This window comes from Pararge aegeria, chromosome 13, assembly GCF_905163445.1.
Source record: "Pararge aegeria chromosome 13, ilParAegt1.1, whole genome shotgun sequence".
In the NCBI taxonomy this organism is placed as follows: Eukaryota; Metazoa; Arthropoda; class Insecta; order Lepidoptera; family Nymphalidae; genus Pararge; species Pararge aegeria.
In genome coordinates, this window is record NC_053192.1 from 5,449,011 (window position 1) to 5,467,628 (window position 18,618).

The 18,618-nt window shown below is 36.2% G+C and overlaps 1 protein-coding gene across 4 annotated transcripts in view; it reads right to left on the reverse strand.

Annotated features, from left to right (window-relative positions):
* The window catches only part of LOC120628560 (huntingtin-interacting protein 1), a 43,554-nt gene extending 25,444 nt beyond the window's left edge, over positions 1-18,110 (reverse strand). For 3 of the 4 annotated variants that reach the window (XM_039896986.1, XM_039896984.1, XM_039896983.1), the window contains exon 1: positions 17,780-18,110. In XM_039896986.1, coding sequence (XP_039752920.1) covers positions 17,780-17,863 — 84 coding nt within the window. In that variant the 5' untranslated portion in view covers positions 17,864-18,110. Of the gene's footprint in view, positions 1-1,460; positions 1,550-17,779 lie in introns of all 4 variants that reach the window. The other variant, XM_039896985.1, reaches the window with a different exon arrangement.
* Between the last annotated feature and the right edge of the window lie 508 nt (positions 18,111-18,618).

Consider the following 18,618-nt stretch of genomic DNA (forward strand, 5'->3'; position numbering starts at 1 on the left):
CGCAAAAAATGACAGCCCTTTTCTCTTATGCCCGAAGTTATGATAAACAATCTTATCCAAAATCAGTAAATAAAAACATCTTGTTTCAGCGCTTATACTTTACTTGCTTCAACGGTGAAGGAAAGCATCTCGAAGAAAACTCAGAGTTCTCCTTAATCTTCTCAAAGCTGCCTAAACCCTCATCCTGACAGAGGAGACCAGTATCCTATACCAGTACCCTTGTAATGGTTTGATGATGGAATTTATCATATCTTCAGATAGCAGAAGATCTGAAGATAGCAGATTTAATCCAGTAGAGCTATTCCTACTACATTGAATTTAGCAGTACTATTTAATACTATCTGCTACATGCAGATTCATCATCAAGCCCAATATAGGGCACGGGTCTCCCTCTCTCAGAATGAGAAGGGTTTAGTCCGCCTTGAGGAGATTAAGGAAACTCTTGAGGTTTCAATGAGGAAAATAAGGAAGATGTTTTCCTTCAGTGTAAAAGTGAGAAATATTTAAGTGCTTCAAATAACTTAACATAAGATTGGTTGAATTAATTTCGGGCATTTGGTTATGGTCACTGGAGTTGCTCTATGCTACCGATATGATGAAAACGTTTGGCTGAAACTGAGTTAAATACTTTTCCTGCGTCTTTAAAACGCTTGCGTATCTTAGGTGCTTTTTTGTATTCGGAAACCAAACCGGAAACACAGGAAAAGCGAGTCGAATTTAAATTGAAAATTCTTTATTCATCATGTAGGCCTATCGCAGACAATTAAGAAGAATTCATACATAGTATATGGTTTCATTATAGTGAGATGATTTCATTTATTAACTTAAAATTAAGCTACGCACTTTGGGCCTAAGAGCCGACACGAACTTAACTTAACTTAACCGTATTTTTTTGTTATCACCATCGCACAGTCAATTAATATTAACTATAAAGAGCAATTTATACACAAGCTTTCCTATCGTTTATGTTATCCTTAATATTATAATAGGATTTTTCGATAAGCTTACGTTCTAAATAAACTAAGAACTTATTGAGACAAATCTCAAAGATTTCTACCGATTATTTGTTGTAAAATAATAAATTCAAATTCAAATTTTCTTCATTCATATAGGGCTATCACAGGCACTTATGAAGCGTTCTTACATAAATGTTTACTTAATGGTAAGGGGATGGTGATACCTTCGTTCGCCAACTAAAACCTAAAGCTACGAGGTCCCAAACGGGCCCTGGTTTAAGAAGAGCTCACAACAAACTATATATAATAATAACTTATATACAATTTCCCTTCAATTGATTAAAAATTTGTATGTAGCCTAGCCTAGTGAAGTGCACAAGTTTATGTTACTTGTAATATTAGAGTAAGATACGTAGGTAGAGCCAAAACTCAGTTAGTCAAATTTTTTCATTAACACGACAGAGTAGATAAAGTGTTTATGAAATACAGTGAAAGTGCACTCACCAGCTGGTGGAAGCGTTTGTCTGCAGGGTTCGCCATAGTAACGTGTTAGTGAACAGCCGTGTCAGCATGCATTAGTAAGAGTTACGACGCTGAAATGAAACGTAGCAGGCGGCTTAGTAAGTTAGTTCTTGAACATAGTAAGAGTTACTCTGAAATAAAACGTGGCAGGCGTTTTAGTAACAGTAGCCTTAATACAAAATTTGCTGGCGATCGAGGATTCGTTTTCGAGTATTAAACTCTGTAACGTCAAAGTAAAATGGAACTTATATTGCTAGATTTAGAGTCGTGCGTCATAAAAAGCGGAAATCCTGTACATGTCTTTTAGTCAAATGCTCGAGGTAAAGAATTGTAGGCAAACTCGAGCTTTAACACAAATGCAAATAAGATCTATTTTACTACGATTATAAAGTATTTTCATAATCGTTAAACACCGGGCAAATCTTGTACTAAGGCTACAGTTGGTTCATGTACAAATAGATTAGAAATGAGAGTATAGAGTAGGCCTATATTTGTTATGGATGGCAAGCTGATCGGACATCTGAAAATGCATGCTTATGACATTAATTGTACGGCGAATATAATAAATTTTAATTCGATTTTCTAATACCGTCTTTAGATGGAAAGACTAAATCGATTCGCAAGGATTCGCTGTACAAAAATGACAGTAATAGTACTCCATCGGTTAACATGTTGATAATTTAAACATACACCTTCAAAGACGACACGTTTAATTATTCCTAATAGTAACACACAGAACAAGAAAATTATCATTTTCTTTGCAATTATTAATTAAACTAAGTCTCACAATAGGTACATCCAAACCTATAGTGTTGGTTCTAACAATTTGAATTTTCTAAAAGGCGTGTTTTTGTTTATTTTTCAAAAATAACTCAATAAATACGATTGCAAAAATATGCGAATACGGTTAGCCTTTGTAGTTTTGCAAATGAGGTGAAAAACATGCATAAACCCTGTGTAACGTAAAATACGTGTGTCGTGCCTACGTATTTTCCAAATACAAACTTTATTTCTTACAAATATTATTAATGCTAAAGTATGACTTGTTTTGATACTTATCTATGTTCGCCGCACCGATCTTAAAAAATTTGGACCATTAAAATATACCTTTTAGGATACAGATGAATGAAGATGGTTATTTGATACTTTTTAGCCCAGAAAACTATATTGTTTAATAATTGTACCTAATTGCACCTAATTTACCCAACCAATTAATAAATCTATTCTGGTTTAGATGTTGTTAGACGAATTTCGCATTCAGCGATCAGCGCTCTTTTTGCGTGCCGCTGCAGAGTTCACATCCCTGTGTTTAGTGACAAATGTGAAGTGCCTTTAGGCCATTCCATAGTTCGTTACCTTGTGTCAGATGTATGGGCTTTGACTAAGATGAAAAGATTACCTGCAACAAAATAATGGGATTTAATAAAAAATATTTATGTGAGTAGACTGCAAGGTGTTTGCTTGTCTAGTAAGTAATGGTTCCATCCTCCGCTTTCAAAGATCGTAAAATTTTCACAATTTTTTTTTTTATTTGGTTTACCAACAGCTTTAAATTTCAAAAAAACAGTTAGCTTATACTGTATGAAGACAAAATGTAAATCTACTTACAGGTAAACACCGCATGCAATAAATAGTGTTAAACTGTTGCAATAACTGTTCTGTAAACTCGATAGAATAAAAAACCATGGTACCTTGGTACTTTTAACAAACAGGATTGTGTTTAATTTGCCATGTTTTTATCATAAGCAATACTTAAAGTTCTACAATATATAAAACCATTCTTTCAATTGGCATTTTTAGAAAGTATAACAGATACACACACGCTCTCAACATAAGAATTCCTTATTACAAATTCGTTATGGAACTCTAAAAATTAGAAATGTTTTAAATTGAGACTACCAGTATTACAGGGCTCGTGTTGATAATATTAATGAGTTACTAACATGTTCCTATCTATTGTTTCGACGATACCTAAAACAAATAACAAATGAATGCAAATAAATTAAACTCATGATTAGCAAGTATACGCGGGTGTACGGTACGTAGTGTATGAATAAATAACTCTCAATAAACGTTGCGATCCGTATGATAATCACAACTATTTCATTATGTAGCATTGTATTAATTGACATTGTTTATATGGCAAGGTAAACTATACGGTTAGCATTAGCGTCTGATTTATTTTGCGTAGGTTCCTGTGTTTAATCAACACAGGAAAACGCAGATGAGCGAATGCCAGACAGCGGCTTCCAAGTTTTGTACGTACTGGCGTCCAAAATTGCGTACAGCGTGCGACCAATCACAATAAATGCACGTTCTAGCAACAGTCTTGTGATAAGTTTTCCTAGGACGCAAACATGTTTTTTTTTTATAGGAATTAATAACGGACCTAGTATAGACCTAGACCATAGAACGCACTATTTAGTGCCGCGGGCCGCCCTGTGTTCATCGACCTGAGGCGAAGGTTGTGCCTGTATTTAAACCGGCGACCACGCCACGTTGGAACTCAACAATACCGCTTGGCTGCAGAAATAAGCATGGCGATACTTCCCCGGAAGTGTTGTAATTGGCCGCAAGCTGGACTAACTTGAAGGCTACTAAGGACGCATAAGATGAAGGCTGCAGTTCGGCATTGCGTTTAGTCAACCCGCATTAGTGGACAAATTGCATTAAAAAAGTCACTGGACTGTAGTGTGGCTAAAGTGTTGGTACAAAAGCCAAATGTCCAGCGTCCATTGGTTCAGATGACACCAGATTTCAATCCACGTGGAAAACACTGAACTGCCACCCAGTTTTTTATTGTTCAAATCATCTTATTGCGATATCAATTCCATTATGATTTATTATTTCCTTCGACACCACATTCCTTATTGTTTGTCATTTAATAAATTTGACGTGATGATGATTTATGAGGTCAAATAACTAAGGGTTTAAAATGGTAATAATACGCAGACGATAATAAAAACACCGGCAGCCGCGAGTTAATCCGGAAACAACACTTTAGGAGCTCTCATCTGCACCGGCCCGTATCCCATTGGAGTTAAATGACAGGAAAAGTGTGTGTTCGGGTCACGCATGCATGATATATTTTTTTGTCACTACTAGTTGGCAAATTTTTTACTGTCACGAGAAGTAGACTGCTTTCTCACGGGATAGTAAATGATGCGTTCTAACCACTTAGTGGTTTTCACGCAGTATCGTAACGGTTAAAGTTGACTATCCTTAATTTTTAATATTAGTGAGGATTTGTTAAATGTCTTTTGTTGTAATTGACAATGCCGTTTTCACAACAGCGACGGTTCGTGCCATTGTTTTAGCTCTTTATGCAATGTCCATTGTATTTTGAATGGAAACCATATAAAAGTATATTGTTATTGTACTGGTGTTTACTTTGCATTATTTTCGTTATCTTGCTATGGGAAATGTCGACGTCAATACAAGTTTTTAAAAATTTAGTTTTAATGAAGTTTATCTTTGATCAAAAGTTTCATGAAAGAAAGAAACAAATAATTGTGCAATATCCATTGTATTTTGAATGGAAACCATATAAGTACCTAACCATAACAGTAAATTGTTACTATATTTGTGTTTACTTTCAATATTTTGCTATGGGAAAAAACTACGTCAATACAAAGTTTTGTGAATTTAGTTTTAGTGAAGTTTATCTCCGATTCAAAGTTTCATGAAAGAAAGAAACATATTATTACGCCACGTCCACTGTATTTTTAATGGAAACCAAATAAAAAGAATTTTTTTGAGGGTGGTATTTACTTTGCATTATGTTGCTTTGGAAAAACGCGACGTCAATTTAAAGTTTCGTGACATTAGTTTTAATTTATTATTTGATTAAAACATTCATGAAAGAAGAAAAGAGAGAAACAAATCTTGTTGGACTGTCCAATGTATTTAAATTGAGACTACATACCATTGCAGTATAATATATACCAGTAAAATGTTCTGATACTTCTGTATACTGGTGTCTGGAAACCATTTAAAAGGAACTTGTTGTTACACTGGTAATGACTTTGCAATATCTTACTTCAGGAAAAGGCGACGTCAAATTCAAGTTTCGTGAATACAATTTTAATTAAGGTTTATATTTGATTAAAAGGATGATGCAAGAAAGAAACAAGTCACGCAATCAACATGGTATTGTTCATAGCAATTGTCTGTTCTTCTTGGATTCCGGAAATGATAGTTTTTACTTGCTCGCCTGTTCAAGTAACGCTTCGAAAACATTGTTTACTCAATTGTCTTGAGTTGGGCATTATATTACAAGTCTCTTGATAGATATTGTTTAAATATTATGCATGTTATAGCTACTCAACTATTCTGAGGTTTCAAGTAGTAGTAGACCAGTGGCGTGCTCTCTATGGGTATGCACAGGGTATGTAGATGATAATAATAAATATACAATGCCTATCCTTAGTATTTTTTCTTATAACTCGTAGGGGTGATTTTTTCATTTTATTTCATCTGCCCGGTTAGTGCTTAACCTGTGCATACCCTGTATGCAGTGGCGTGCATAGAGAGTATGCACAGGGTATGCAGATGATGTAAAATGACAGAAATCTCCAGTACGAGTTATAAAAAACTTAAGAATAGGTATTGTAAGAGTTATAAAAAGCGTACCTTTAAGTATTTATAAATCGCACTGGAGATTTTATTAATTTTATATCATCTGCATACCCTGTGCATACCCTCTATGCACGCCACTGAGTAGACAGACGACGTCCCCGACTTCCGGACGTGGGCTCGCACCACGTTCTCGGAAGCGTGCGGACTTATCACCGTCCGTAACCCTTACACTCCAATCGTCGCCTGAGCCGAGGTTCGGCCTCACATGAGGTGCCCTCAGGCCGACGATCCCTTCGCTTCTTCGAGCCCTAGGGTTCAAACTCTTCGCGGCAGAGCCCCATTCCGAGGCTCGCTAACAAGCCCGCGTTGCGCTGTTAAAATCATTAGGGTTAATAAGCTACACACAATCCGAAAAAAAAAAAAACTGAGTAGACCTTTCTGTAACAGAGCTCGTCCGGGAAAGTACCACCGACATGCTTATTTCTGCCGCTAAGCAGCATTGATGTGTTCCGGTCTGAAGGGCTTGGTTACCGGTTTAATTACAGGCACTTCAAGCTGACCATCTACGCTTCAGATTGATCCTTATCGCTACCTTTGTATTTCTAGTGTTTTTTTTTTCCTAACTCCATAGTGGTGTACAAATAAAGAGTTAAATATATAATAATAATAAAAAATTGATGGGCACAAGTCGGCAATTTGTAGGACGTGTTTCTCGCAAGCCCTGGGAAGTGCCGCTCTGTTTATAAACTCTATTATAATAGCGCAGGCGAGTGTCTCAACGCGTTTGGTATGATAAAAGTTTGTATCTGAAATTAATCAAAAGTTGCACGCAGACTATATCACGGGGAACAGCTATTTTATTACAATTAAATAACCTCATGTACGGTTAACTGTACTAACATGTACTCAAACGTTGTTTCAAAATCTTTGGGAACGCATTTGCATAATATACGTATAAGAAAATCGTGAATTCACAATGACCGCATTGGTCAGGCTGTAGGTATACCGTACGTGTGCGACCGTTATCAGCGTTGCGATACGCATAATTTGCGGCATTCCCTCACAGTACAATGCGCACGAGTTGCTTGCAAGTATGACCACAGCTTAGCTATCACACAGCTGAGAAGAAAGGTTGCATTGATATCACGAATTAAAAAGCCTATTTGGTCATTAAATAATACCGTACCTACTAGAGACCGTTATCAGCCCATTCATTCTGTTGATAGACTAAGAAGGTGATCCAAAAAAGGTATTCACTTATCATGAATGCTATGTCTGTTGAATTCGGCATTTTTTTCAAGAGACTTTCAAAGGGGTGATAACGGTTAGGAATACAATAACTTCTGAAGAAAATTTTTAACGTCTCTCTATCACTTCGATATTTGCAAGGCTATTTCGTCAAGTTGGTCACATTTGAAATATATGTGACCCTCGGAGATAGAGGGCTAAACTTTTTTTTTACTACCACAATACACACATCGCCATCTAGCCCCAAAGTAACTTGAAATGAAATGAAAATGAAAATACACTTTATTGCACACCTAACAGGAATGAAATTATAAACAAAAACAACACTAAATAACTTCATAACAGATAGTCGCAAATACCCGTAATCTGTTTAATACTCGAGTGAACACTATACTTATACTAAGTTAGTGTCTGTTAGTAAATAGACTTGGTTTAGTAGTGTTTTTTTTTTTATCCCATTATTCGACCAAAGTGGTCCGTTACTCGCGAAGTGTTCTTATTCAACGAACTGTATAGTCGATAAACTGAGTATAGAACGTAATACTTATAATATCTGACGAAGAATCAGCGCATGACCGACTAATTTTCAGTCCGTTGTACTCGTAACGTGCAGTTGCATCTTGCTTCAGTTTGCGTGTAAGGAATTTTAGTCAAGGTAGACGAAACGGAAAGCAAAAACTCTTTTTTTTTTAATTGTTAAGAGTGTTTATAAACACCTATTAGGTAATAGAACTGAATCACATTCTCTTTATTTTCATAACAGATTAGGATAACTACTAAACAAAACACTGCTATTCTTTTGACAACGTATCCGCTCTGTGGATTAGGTTGATGGCAATATTTTAGAGCTGTCAACGTAACGTACCTAACCCAGTACTGAAAATACAGAATTAAACTAATTCTTTCATTTTCAGTTCGAGGTTGCCACTCCAGTACCGTAAAACCTCTTCTCTATTCTATAATTCTGTATGTCTATATTTTACATCGCTCGAAAAATGTTTAAAATGGCACAATGCTTTCATTATTCAAACTACCTACAAAAAACACTCAAAGCTCAGAAATAAGATTCTGACTTAAGTAATTATATTACATACATTTCTTGTCCACGAAAAAAATCATATATCATATTTCACTCTATACAAAGCCTTTACAAACTCCGTTTCGTCTATGACAAGTTTTTTTGAGACTTCGCCATTTTGGGTGTGACTGTATATTTTTTATGCATAACTGCGACTACACAAGATGTTAAGCCAACACGCAATCTAACCAGTCCCCTATTCAGCAACCTGTCCGTTACTAAATTGTTGTGACTTGCCATCTGCATACAAAATGTCCTGCCGCTATCGCTTGACAAATCGTGCGTTTTATGTCAAGGCGACTGATTGGCAAAGTAACTGCATCGAACTGGTAAGGATATTATTACTTTTTTATTTGTCAACGCCACGTCTTTGCCGATAAAGTGAGCCCTCCCACACAATAGAAAGCCACAAAATACCGCTGGTCAGCGGCCACTAGCGAGGTCGACAAATATATTGATATTCGTAACGTTTCTGATGTTTAATGTCCTACTCGCACAACGGGATGCTCTGAAAAGAACGGGAGCGGTGATTGCCCCTCGTACAATTTCCTACGTCCCGCGAGGATTGTTTTATCTCCATGGAACTGCTCCCTCTACCATAAATATTATGGCTAACCTATATATTAAAACTAAATGCACTTTGATTAACATCCTAGAAGGTATTCAAATCTGTTGTACACAAATCTTTAACTCCGATTATATTTTTATTAGACTTAGCACCTTCATCTGGAATCTCTAAACTGAAATATTGACAGATCTAAAAATAGCGTCATCCATTTCAAAATGGTAACCGCGGAACAGAATATTTTCAAACTTCTAAAGTACTTTATCATATCATTCATTTTGGACAAAGTGAACGCGCGTTGTCCACCTACTCCTCTTTATAAAAATCGATGATTAGAAAATTGATATAATAATTAAAAAACCTTTTACATTTAGAAACAATTGGCGTTTATTTCGACATGCAGTTTGATAATGGCAAAGAAGATAACGAAACTGCGGTACCGTAAGAATAATTAAATCACAGCAGTAATTAGGGTGTTTCGACTAACGATTATTTGTGAGTTATCTGATATTTATCAGCTCGCGATCGACAGGAGTAGATGGTTGTTTATGGGAAGGGTGCAGAATCCATGATATACCGCATGGTGCGATGTTCTTGCAGTGAGGAGAGTGAAGAGGCAAATCTGTGTCGCGACTGCGTTAGTGATCTTCAGTTTTTGCAGTAAATTCGGTCGAAGTTGCCGCTCACGAACTGGTCTGTGTAGTCACAGGAGAAAATGTCTCTGAGACAATAATTGAATCGTCTAGCATAAACGCTAAGTCCTGAATGAATTATACATCTTATCTTCTAGACCAGAGCAAACGTGCGGTAATAGAGAGGCGATGAAGGACTCTTTCTGGCATATGTCGGCATAAGAGTGTCCTGCTGTTTAACGTGACGGCATACAGATTTTACAATAAAATACCTCTATAGGCGTTTTTCTATACATAAAATTATTATTGGAAACTTATGAAAAGCTGTTTTCACAAAATAAATGTAAAATTGTTCAGTTGCAAAGGATCATTGAGTCAAAAGAAGTACTCCAAATTTTGTTTCCGTTTTTAGTATGCACCGAAGAGACCTGTTTATGAATAGTTCGAGTGTACGCGGACTAAGTTACGGGCAACACCTTGTATAATGTAACAAAACAAGATGCGAAAGCTGATACGTTTTGACGAGAAAACTATTTATAAGACTCGTAGCGGAGAAAATGTGATCTAATAGATACGTACTTTCTTTTTAACGTGGGAATAGATCCAACGGCCGAAGGACGGAAACCTTATACGAGAGATGGTAAACCACTTAACGCATTCATTATGTCTAATGTTTATACTATAGTTTTTAATATATTTTAATCTGTTAAAAGTAATTCAATGAAGTAAAATATTTGGACATAACTTAGCTATTCGCCGGTTAGCACCAAAAGAACCTGGTTTTTTCTACTTTTCCGTGCTACGGGCACAACCATATCGAACTCAACTCAAATAAGAGAAAATTAAAAAAAATAAACCGACTACGATAATGTATGTTATACCAACTATGAATTTGACTTTTTTGTTTGTATAATTGGTGAAGTTAATAGATCAAACAGCACAAAGCACTATCCCAAATAAACAAATATAGGTGTTCCTACTGTATGTATATGAAGAGAGAACGAAAACAAATACTGGGGTGTGTGTGTCTGTGTGTGTGTGTGTGTGTGAGTGTGTGTGTGTGTGTGTAAGTGTGTGTGTGGCATCATGATTCACGAACGGATTAACGATTGTAATTTTGTTGTAGGTACCGCAATAAATGGCAATTTCTACATTTCCCTCAATATGGTAATCAGTTGACTAGTACAATATGTTATGTACACGATATTGAAAGTCGGGGGTTTTAAAAATATAAAATATATATATTACTAACCTATTAATATTATTACTAACTAATAATACAACACTCAACTTAACGAAGTTTAGCTGAAAACCTACACGTAACTGCATTCTTAGCAAAACCACTGAAAAAATTCATTGATCATGAACGGGTATTGTGCAACGCAAACTACTTGTAATATTGAAAGAAATAATACTAACAATGATGACATTGATCAAGTTATGCAAATAACTGTGACTAGGTGACAAGGTCAAGGAAATAACTGTATTGTATACCAACTAATAGCAATTATGTATATCAAACAGAAGTAGATACTCTGAATAAAATGCGCTTGTGAGTGAGTCTTGTGACTCATGAGTAACGAGACCATACACCCTACTTTGGCGGGCCAGTCCCGCTTTAGGGCTATCCGAGCTGCAGTCCCGAACACGAACAAAAACGTCTCGCTTTTTCAAACACATCAATCCTTACTTATATTGTAAATGCAGATGTGTTTGTTTGCCCTTCCTTCACGCCCTAACTAAACAACCAGACAACTCGTGAAGGCCTCAGTTGAAAGGACGAAGAGTAAGTAAAATTACTACTTTACATCTCAAGAAAACAAACGGTTCCCACGGGGTTTGTAACGTGGACGAAGAAAGCTCGCAACAGCTAGAAGTCTATAACAATCCACTGCTGGACTGAAGGGCCTTCAAGAGAGTTGGTCCATAATCACCACGGTTGGCAGAAAGGTTGACAGGACTACTGCGATCACCATCGCAGTAGATGGCGGTAATAGCACAGTCCACGCTGCTGTATTCCCTGAATCGCCTTCTCTGACACCAGCGGGGAGGTAAAGGGTGGTGACAACTGTATTCTGATCTGCCATCACGTGAAGCGTATCTCTCTACGTCGTGTTCCTCATCGCTGAGGGTCGTGACTCCTTCCACTTTAACCTTTCGGACGATTTTGTGCCATTTGACTCGGCTTTTAGCAACGTGTAAAGCAATATGCACTTTGGTGTCGAGAGCAGTGTGAATTTGATCCAACCAACGAATCAGGCTACGTCCACGAGATCTCTTTCCTTCCACTTTGCCAGTGACCACTATCTTTTCAAGATTGTCTCCATCTCTTCTGGCAATGTGACCGAAGTACTCGAAAATCTTCTAAAGACAGGTGGTTGATAGCCTTCTTGTAATTTTAAGCTGTCCGGTGAAACGTATACAAACCAGAAAATAATTTAAATTAGGTAGGTACTTACTACTTATTTTTAACTCCATTAATGAACCCACCGACAACTACAAAACAATTGCTTCGATCTTTGAATGTAATTCACTGAGACCTAGTAACTCTAAATATTAATGGTCACGTTATATCATGAATCATGTCCCAGGCAAGGAGACCGCTGTTTCTTACGTCACATGGTATTTTCTATAATCTAGTTTCGCAGTCGCTATCATCATCATAATCATAATAATAAGTTTATAATTATTTTCGTTGTAATTCGTGTAGGAGGCGGAATATGCCACTGCTAATGCTACAAGAGAGAAGTGAATATTGGTCGTCAGGAAAATTCATTACCTCACAATAATTACTTGCCCGGATCGGAATCGGAATAGGTACTACGACTCGTATTTTTTTTTTATAATATATTTCTTTAATACATAACATTGATATGTTACAATTATTGTGTGGTGATGGTGATCACTACATTCGTTAACTTTTACGTTAACTCAAGGTACCTAGGATGGTTCCAAACGCGCACTGCACGGCTAGCATTTTTCTCCCCAGGGAAAGGGCAAAACCTTATCTTCTCGATAGATTCTCGGAGCAAAACTGGAAATAATATCCAATGGATATACGTGCTTTGATAGGCGGACACGTTTATTATAATAAACGTGTCTCTTGTCATAGGATATAATTTTCTAAGGAAGTCCACAACAAACTTTCTGCTAGTTTCTATTTACGATGCGTTAGTCGAACACGCTTCAGTATAAAGTAAGAGTACAAAGGCGGAAATCATCATGCACATAAACTCATTGAATATGAAAACGTAACGGAACCAGATATAAACGATCGTGCAGAGGCGGATGCTAACGATCTGTTGTCTAAGTAAAACCGGATCGTATATTCAATGGTGCTAATCTACAGAGTATGATAAACAGGAAAGTATTTGTGTATTTTTTTATATAAACTTTGAGAATACTGAACCGATTTTAATAACTCATTCAACATTAGAAAGCTATTTTATATGAGATGTAATAATATAGGCTATATTGCATTTCCGCCATTATAAGATTTCAGTCTAAAATAATCATATTTGTAGCCCAAGCAGAAATAGAAGAAAACACAAGGCAGCTACGGGAAGGCCGGCGTTGCGACACGGTAGGTATCACGAAAGTTTTTATAGGACAAAACTAATTATCAGGAGTTGTTCGCGGACAAATTCGCCGTATTCGATAACGATGATACATGATTCATATCAAATCTTGTGTTAACATTGACAAATAAGGTAATTTTCGATAAGTAGGTATTACACGTAATGAGGAAGTAGGTATCTACAAGCATTTATTTATAAAAAGAAAACTTCTATGTGATTATACTAATATATGTGATTGTGATAACTTTATACTTAGGTATACCTTGGTACTTACTCGTAAATGAACGAATGTGCAATTTTGCAACGCTGTGGGAAGTTTTCTGAAGTTGCTTTAACATACTTTATTGCGAAAGAGTTTAATGAACTATGTAAACCCTTTCGACTGGACTATGGAGGGTAGAGGTAAGGAGAGTCATCTTATATGGGAGAAAAGTTGAAAAAGTGTCCAGTGTATGCGCTAAATAACAGTTCAAAAATCCTCCACAATGGCGCTGGTGGATGCACAGGGTATGGTATGAATGTAGCAATCGTAGATGAATTGAAGTATGCCGAGTTAAAAAATTTAATGTCATTATCGACTAAAGTAGTTAATTATTGAGAATTTCAACAACTTACGTTGTACAAAATATTGTGGTAAATATAACCTTACTTCCTTGTTTATTTTTCAAGCCTACTCTAACAATATTTATATTTGGCGCGTCTTTTAAGAGTTACCCTGATGCAAATGTGGCGCCATCCTAATTTAATACATTTTGCCGACACTTTTTCATATACACAGATGACTCTCCTTACCTCTACCCTCCATAGACTGGACGAAGCAACAGAATTCAGCACTATAAAACTACATTAGGTATCTATGATGTTTTTTTTAATATCTTGCTTTAAAATCCATTAATTAAATCGATTTTCCAGTTAGTTTTAACACTTTTTCGTTAGTGGATAGAAAAAAATCTAAATAAGTAAGGTATTCAGTTTTCGATCAAAGTAAAATAATTATTTGATAGGTAGTTGCAAAAAAATTGGCACCAAATTCAACTAAAATAATATACCTACCTGTTTAATAATTTTACTAAAGATTATTCTGTCTGAATGGGATTCTCCGGATGCTATTTTCCGACAGATGTATCGACCAATGTTCAGAATATTTGCCTAAAAAATTAACCAAAAAAAAAAAAAACTAGGTAAGTGACTTAGCTAAGTTGGAATCCGATTATAGCATATTCACATAACGAGATTTTAGCAAGATACGCTTTACAACTTAGAAACAATCTAACTACACGTAAATAAATCAACGTTATGTGCCCCCAAGGCAAACGTTGCAAATGCCAGGTAGGGGTACTAGGTAGGTAGAGGTCACACGGTTAAATAAGTCAGTATCGCAGAGCATTGTAATTTATTGAGATGCCTACCTACATTATAGGATTTAAAAAACCCTGTGCCAACCAACTACTAACTACAAACTTCGAACGTGTTATTTTAATAAAAAGATCTTGATGAAATTTGGCACACATATAACTTGCATCCTGGACGTAGAATAATATTTGTCCCGGAAAAGATCCAGGAAAAGCTGCTGGTATAAATCATGCGCGGGATTTAAAAAAAGTACAGGTATTTAGTTACCTAAAACCGCTTTTCTCTTCGTGATTTTTTGAATTCAAATAGTTCGTTCTGTGGGATTTTTTAAAACCCAAAAAACGCGGACGTAATCAGAACAGCTAGTACTAAATAGTTACTAATTACCTACTTAGAATTACGTAATTAATATCCTCTCAAAAGAATAGCTAAGTATAGGCAGTTACGATCGTTGTTGAGTTTACGTTACGGTTCATTCAACTATTGCCTGTTTTAACGACACCGCATATGTTTCATAAGTATGTACCTATCATGTAGAACTTTATCAAGTATTGAATATCTACTCACCTAATATTGTATCCAGAGGAAGTCTCCACAATGTAAATATTCCTTTTGTTTTTGCAACAGTTCAATGTAGTATAGAGGCTACACGGGTAGTGTCGAAGTGATAACTGATAAGATATGGGACGCGTTAAGTTTCCACAACAATCGCCATTATCTAGCAACGATAAGCCGATCCTTCGAAAAATACGCAGCTGTAAAAGTCGTTTTTGAGTGATTTTGACAACTTTGCAGTTTTAGCTTACCTAAATGGAACTACCTATTTAGGGCCACGGGAACTTCATCTAACGCAGAGAGACGATCCAGTTCTTTATATCAGTTGGTCTTTAGCCTGGTACATGCACACTTTATCTACTCGCAAAGATAAATGTATCGTTGGTCTCAGTTGCGTACACTTCACATATGCACAAATGCACTGCCTACCCTAAAAATTTCATTGATCTTGTATAGAAGGAGAATTTATCAAATTTATGCGATCTTCCAGCTTTATGCCTAACCTGGTTAAAACCCTTATGGGCGCCACTGATTGGTCTACCACAGACAGATGATATAAAACAAGTCACAGTGAGCTGCGGCACAAGACAATACAGTATCTACTGCCTACAGTATTCAGCAATAATCCTTCGTTAGTTGGTATGACATTGATGATACACTCTGAGATGTGTCTCAGGTTGTTAACATTTTTTTTATTCCACACCAATAGGCACTGACTGCAGTATCAACTTATAGTAAGTGATGATGCAGTCTAAGACGGTAGCAGGCTAACCTGTTAGGGGCATGGCAGTCATAAGCCATATCCCTAATCAGATTCAACCAGAACATTAAATCTCTCGCAATCACGACTTTGTACGACATAAGGTGGTAATGCAAGAGACTACCACCGGGCCAGAGGTGAGAAAATTCAGAAATCAAAATTCCCAAATTGTCCCTGCTGGGCATTGAACCTGGAACTTTCCACAGCAGCAAGACCACAGCGCTCACGACTGCCCCCGGGGGGGGATTTCAAATGTAGACATGTTAATAAACCAATCCCTGGCTATGGACCAGTTGGAATACTAATAGATTGTAAGTCAAAAGTATCCTCAGAACTTGTATTTAATAAGTTTATGCTGTAAGTGACTGTAAACTATAGTTTACTATCAACAACAACACATTTGCATAATCAGCAAGGCTGGAAGTAGGTTTATGTAACTCAGACTTGCAACATAGTAGTTATGTGGAATCATAAAACTAATTTGCATCCTGTTATAGAAAGAGATGGAATAATCAGTTTGATGAAATACTTTTTAAAACCGTAGCTGGAAGCAAGAATTAAGGTAGATGAGGAAAGGCAGCTCTTGAAAGTACTATTTCCAGCATAATGATGCACACTTGTGGACACTTGTGGGCTCATAATGATGTGAACACTCCTCATAATATGACAGGTTAAATTAATTCCATCAAACAAAGCTTTAAAAATTCCAACTATTATTTTACCAGAAAATATCACCTCAATTGCACGATTGGTTCTCTTTTAATGATGCACTTTGATCAATAATGTACTAGAAATGCAGTACATGCGCTAAAACCGTCTCTCTCATATTAGAGAGAGATTAATAAGCTACGGATGATAAAGTTGATGCACATAAAATGAATAAACTGACAATTCTTTGTCTGTTTATTCATTTTAGGTGCATCAACTTTATCAGTCTGTTATTCTTAACAGCAGGTGTTATAATAGAGACTTTTGACACCTTAAACATTGGGGTATGCTTTGAGGGATTTAAGGATGAGGTCCCTTACTGTTAAAAATTTAGTTAGGTACTATCTATAAATATAAGACTAATAATAGGATGGGGTTTATTAAAGTATTCTTTGCATGTCTGACTTAAGAATTTAAATTTATTTCCCATAATATCTATAGTATACTGTTAGTAGCATATTAACACACTAATAATGCTGGTGTAGCCCAAGATGGTGCAATTAAAACCCTCATAGCTTTACCTTTTAAATAACAAAGTTAGTTATTTTCTATTTAGTCACTTGCAAAAAAAAATGTATAGACATTTGACTATTTGTGTAAAACTTTTGAATGAATTTCAATGCTAAATTAGAGTAGTTGTTCATATATTTAAGTGTAGGTATTGCAGGTAAAAGTAGTCACAGTTTAGTTAACCACAGTGTAAGTAGCTTTATCATCATCATATTAATCAATGGTCATCCACTGCTGAACATAAGTCTTTTGCTGCTGGGGTTTAGCAGCTCCATGTAGCTCACTTGACGACATCCGCCCATCTCATGGAGGTCTACCAATGCTGCCTTTACCAGTGCAAGGTTGCCATTCCAGCACCCTTGAAACCCAATATCCATAGGTTCTCCAAAATATGTGACCGCGCTCTACCACTTTAGCTTTCTTAAGCTAATCACCAACTCAACGAGTTGGTGATTCGGTGGTTACTTAGTTTTATTAGCATAAGCACACTAAAATGTTAATGAAGAAAATGAAAAGAATATCTTATGCAGTAGAAAACCAGATATACAGCCATGGTAAGTATAACATAACAGAAAAACTCCCACCTTCACTGTGAATACTAATTTATATTATGGAAAGAATGTTATATATGAGAACTGGTATGTTACTGTGGGCTGCAATATTATAATCAAGGCCTTATAACTACTTTGATAATAATATTGTGGATGTTCACGATTATCGGTGTTATAAAACATACCTGAAACTTCTCAAACTGCTCACGTTCAGCATCCAAGCTGTTCTTCTTTAGTTGAAGAACACGGGGTAAGGATAATGACGCCATAGGATTTACACATACGATGACAAAACTTCACAAGTTCTACAAAATAGTAAGGATCAAGGATCAAACTTCAAGGTTTACCGGATTAATTGCTAATCGGTTTATATGCTAAATTTAAAAGAAATTGCCAACTGCCTACCACCTTATTAATACTAACACTGGTTATCGAAATAATTTAATATATAATAAACTCGGTTATTTCATAAAAATCGCAGCATACAACACACAATACGTCAAATCACGAAAGTGAGAAAAAATAACTGTATGAACCACAGACAAATAGCTATAGCAGCCTGTCTATGTAAACCGAACAGAATGAACAAGAGAATGAATCTTTCAAATTCCGATAATAATCCTAAGGCTGCCCTAACGTCAATATTATTGACAATATTCTCGGCATATTGTCAATAACGTTGACCGTGTGCGAGGCGCTCAGACACTGGTGACTGGACCTAGCGAGGCACATTGAAGAATTGAAGTATCGGAAAAAAATACTGTCCATATTTATATGGTCAGTTATACGAATCGTAGGCGTCGTATTGTTGTAATATGCTCATTGAATTCGATGAAAATTGTGTCATCAACTTTTAGATACTTTTAAAGAAGTTAGTTGGTCAGATTCTTCGGATATCTGTTCACATTGTAGACTTCAATGAAAATTATACAAAAAGAGTAGCAATTTGTATTATTGTTTGGTCCTTTATTTAGTAAATATCTGTGGTTTGTATTATTTTAAGCTAGGTACAAAGATAAACAAT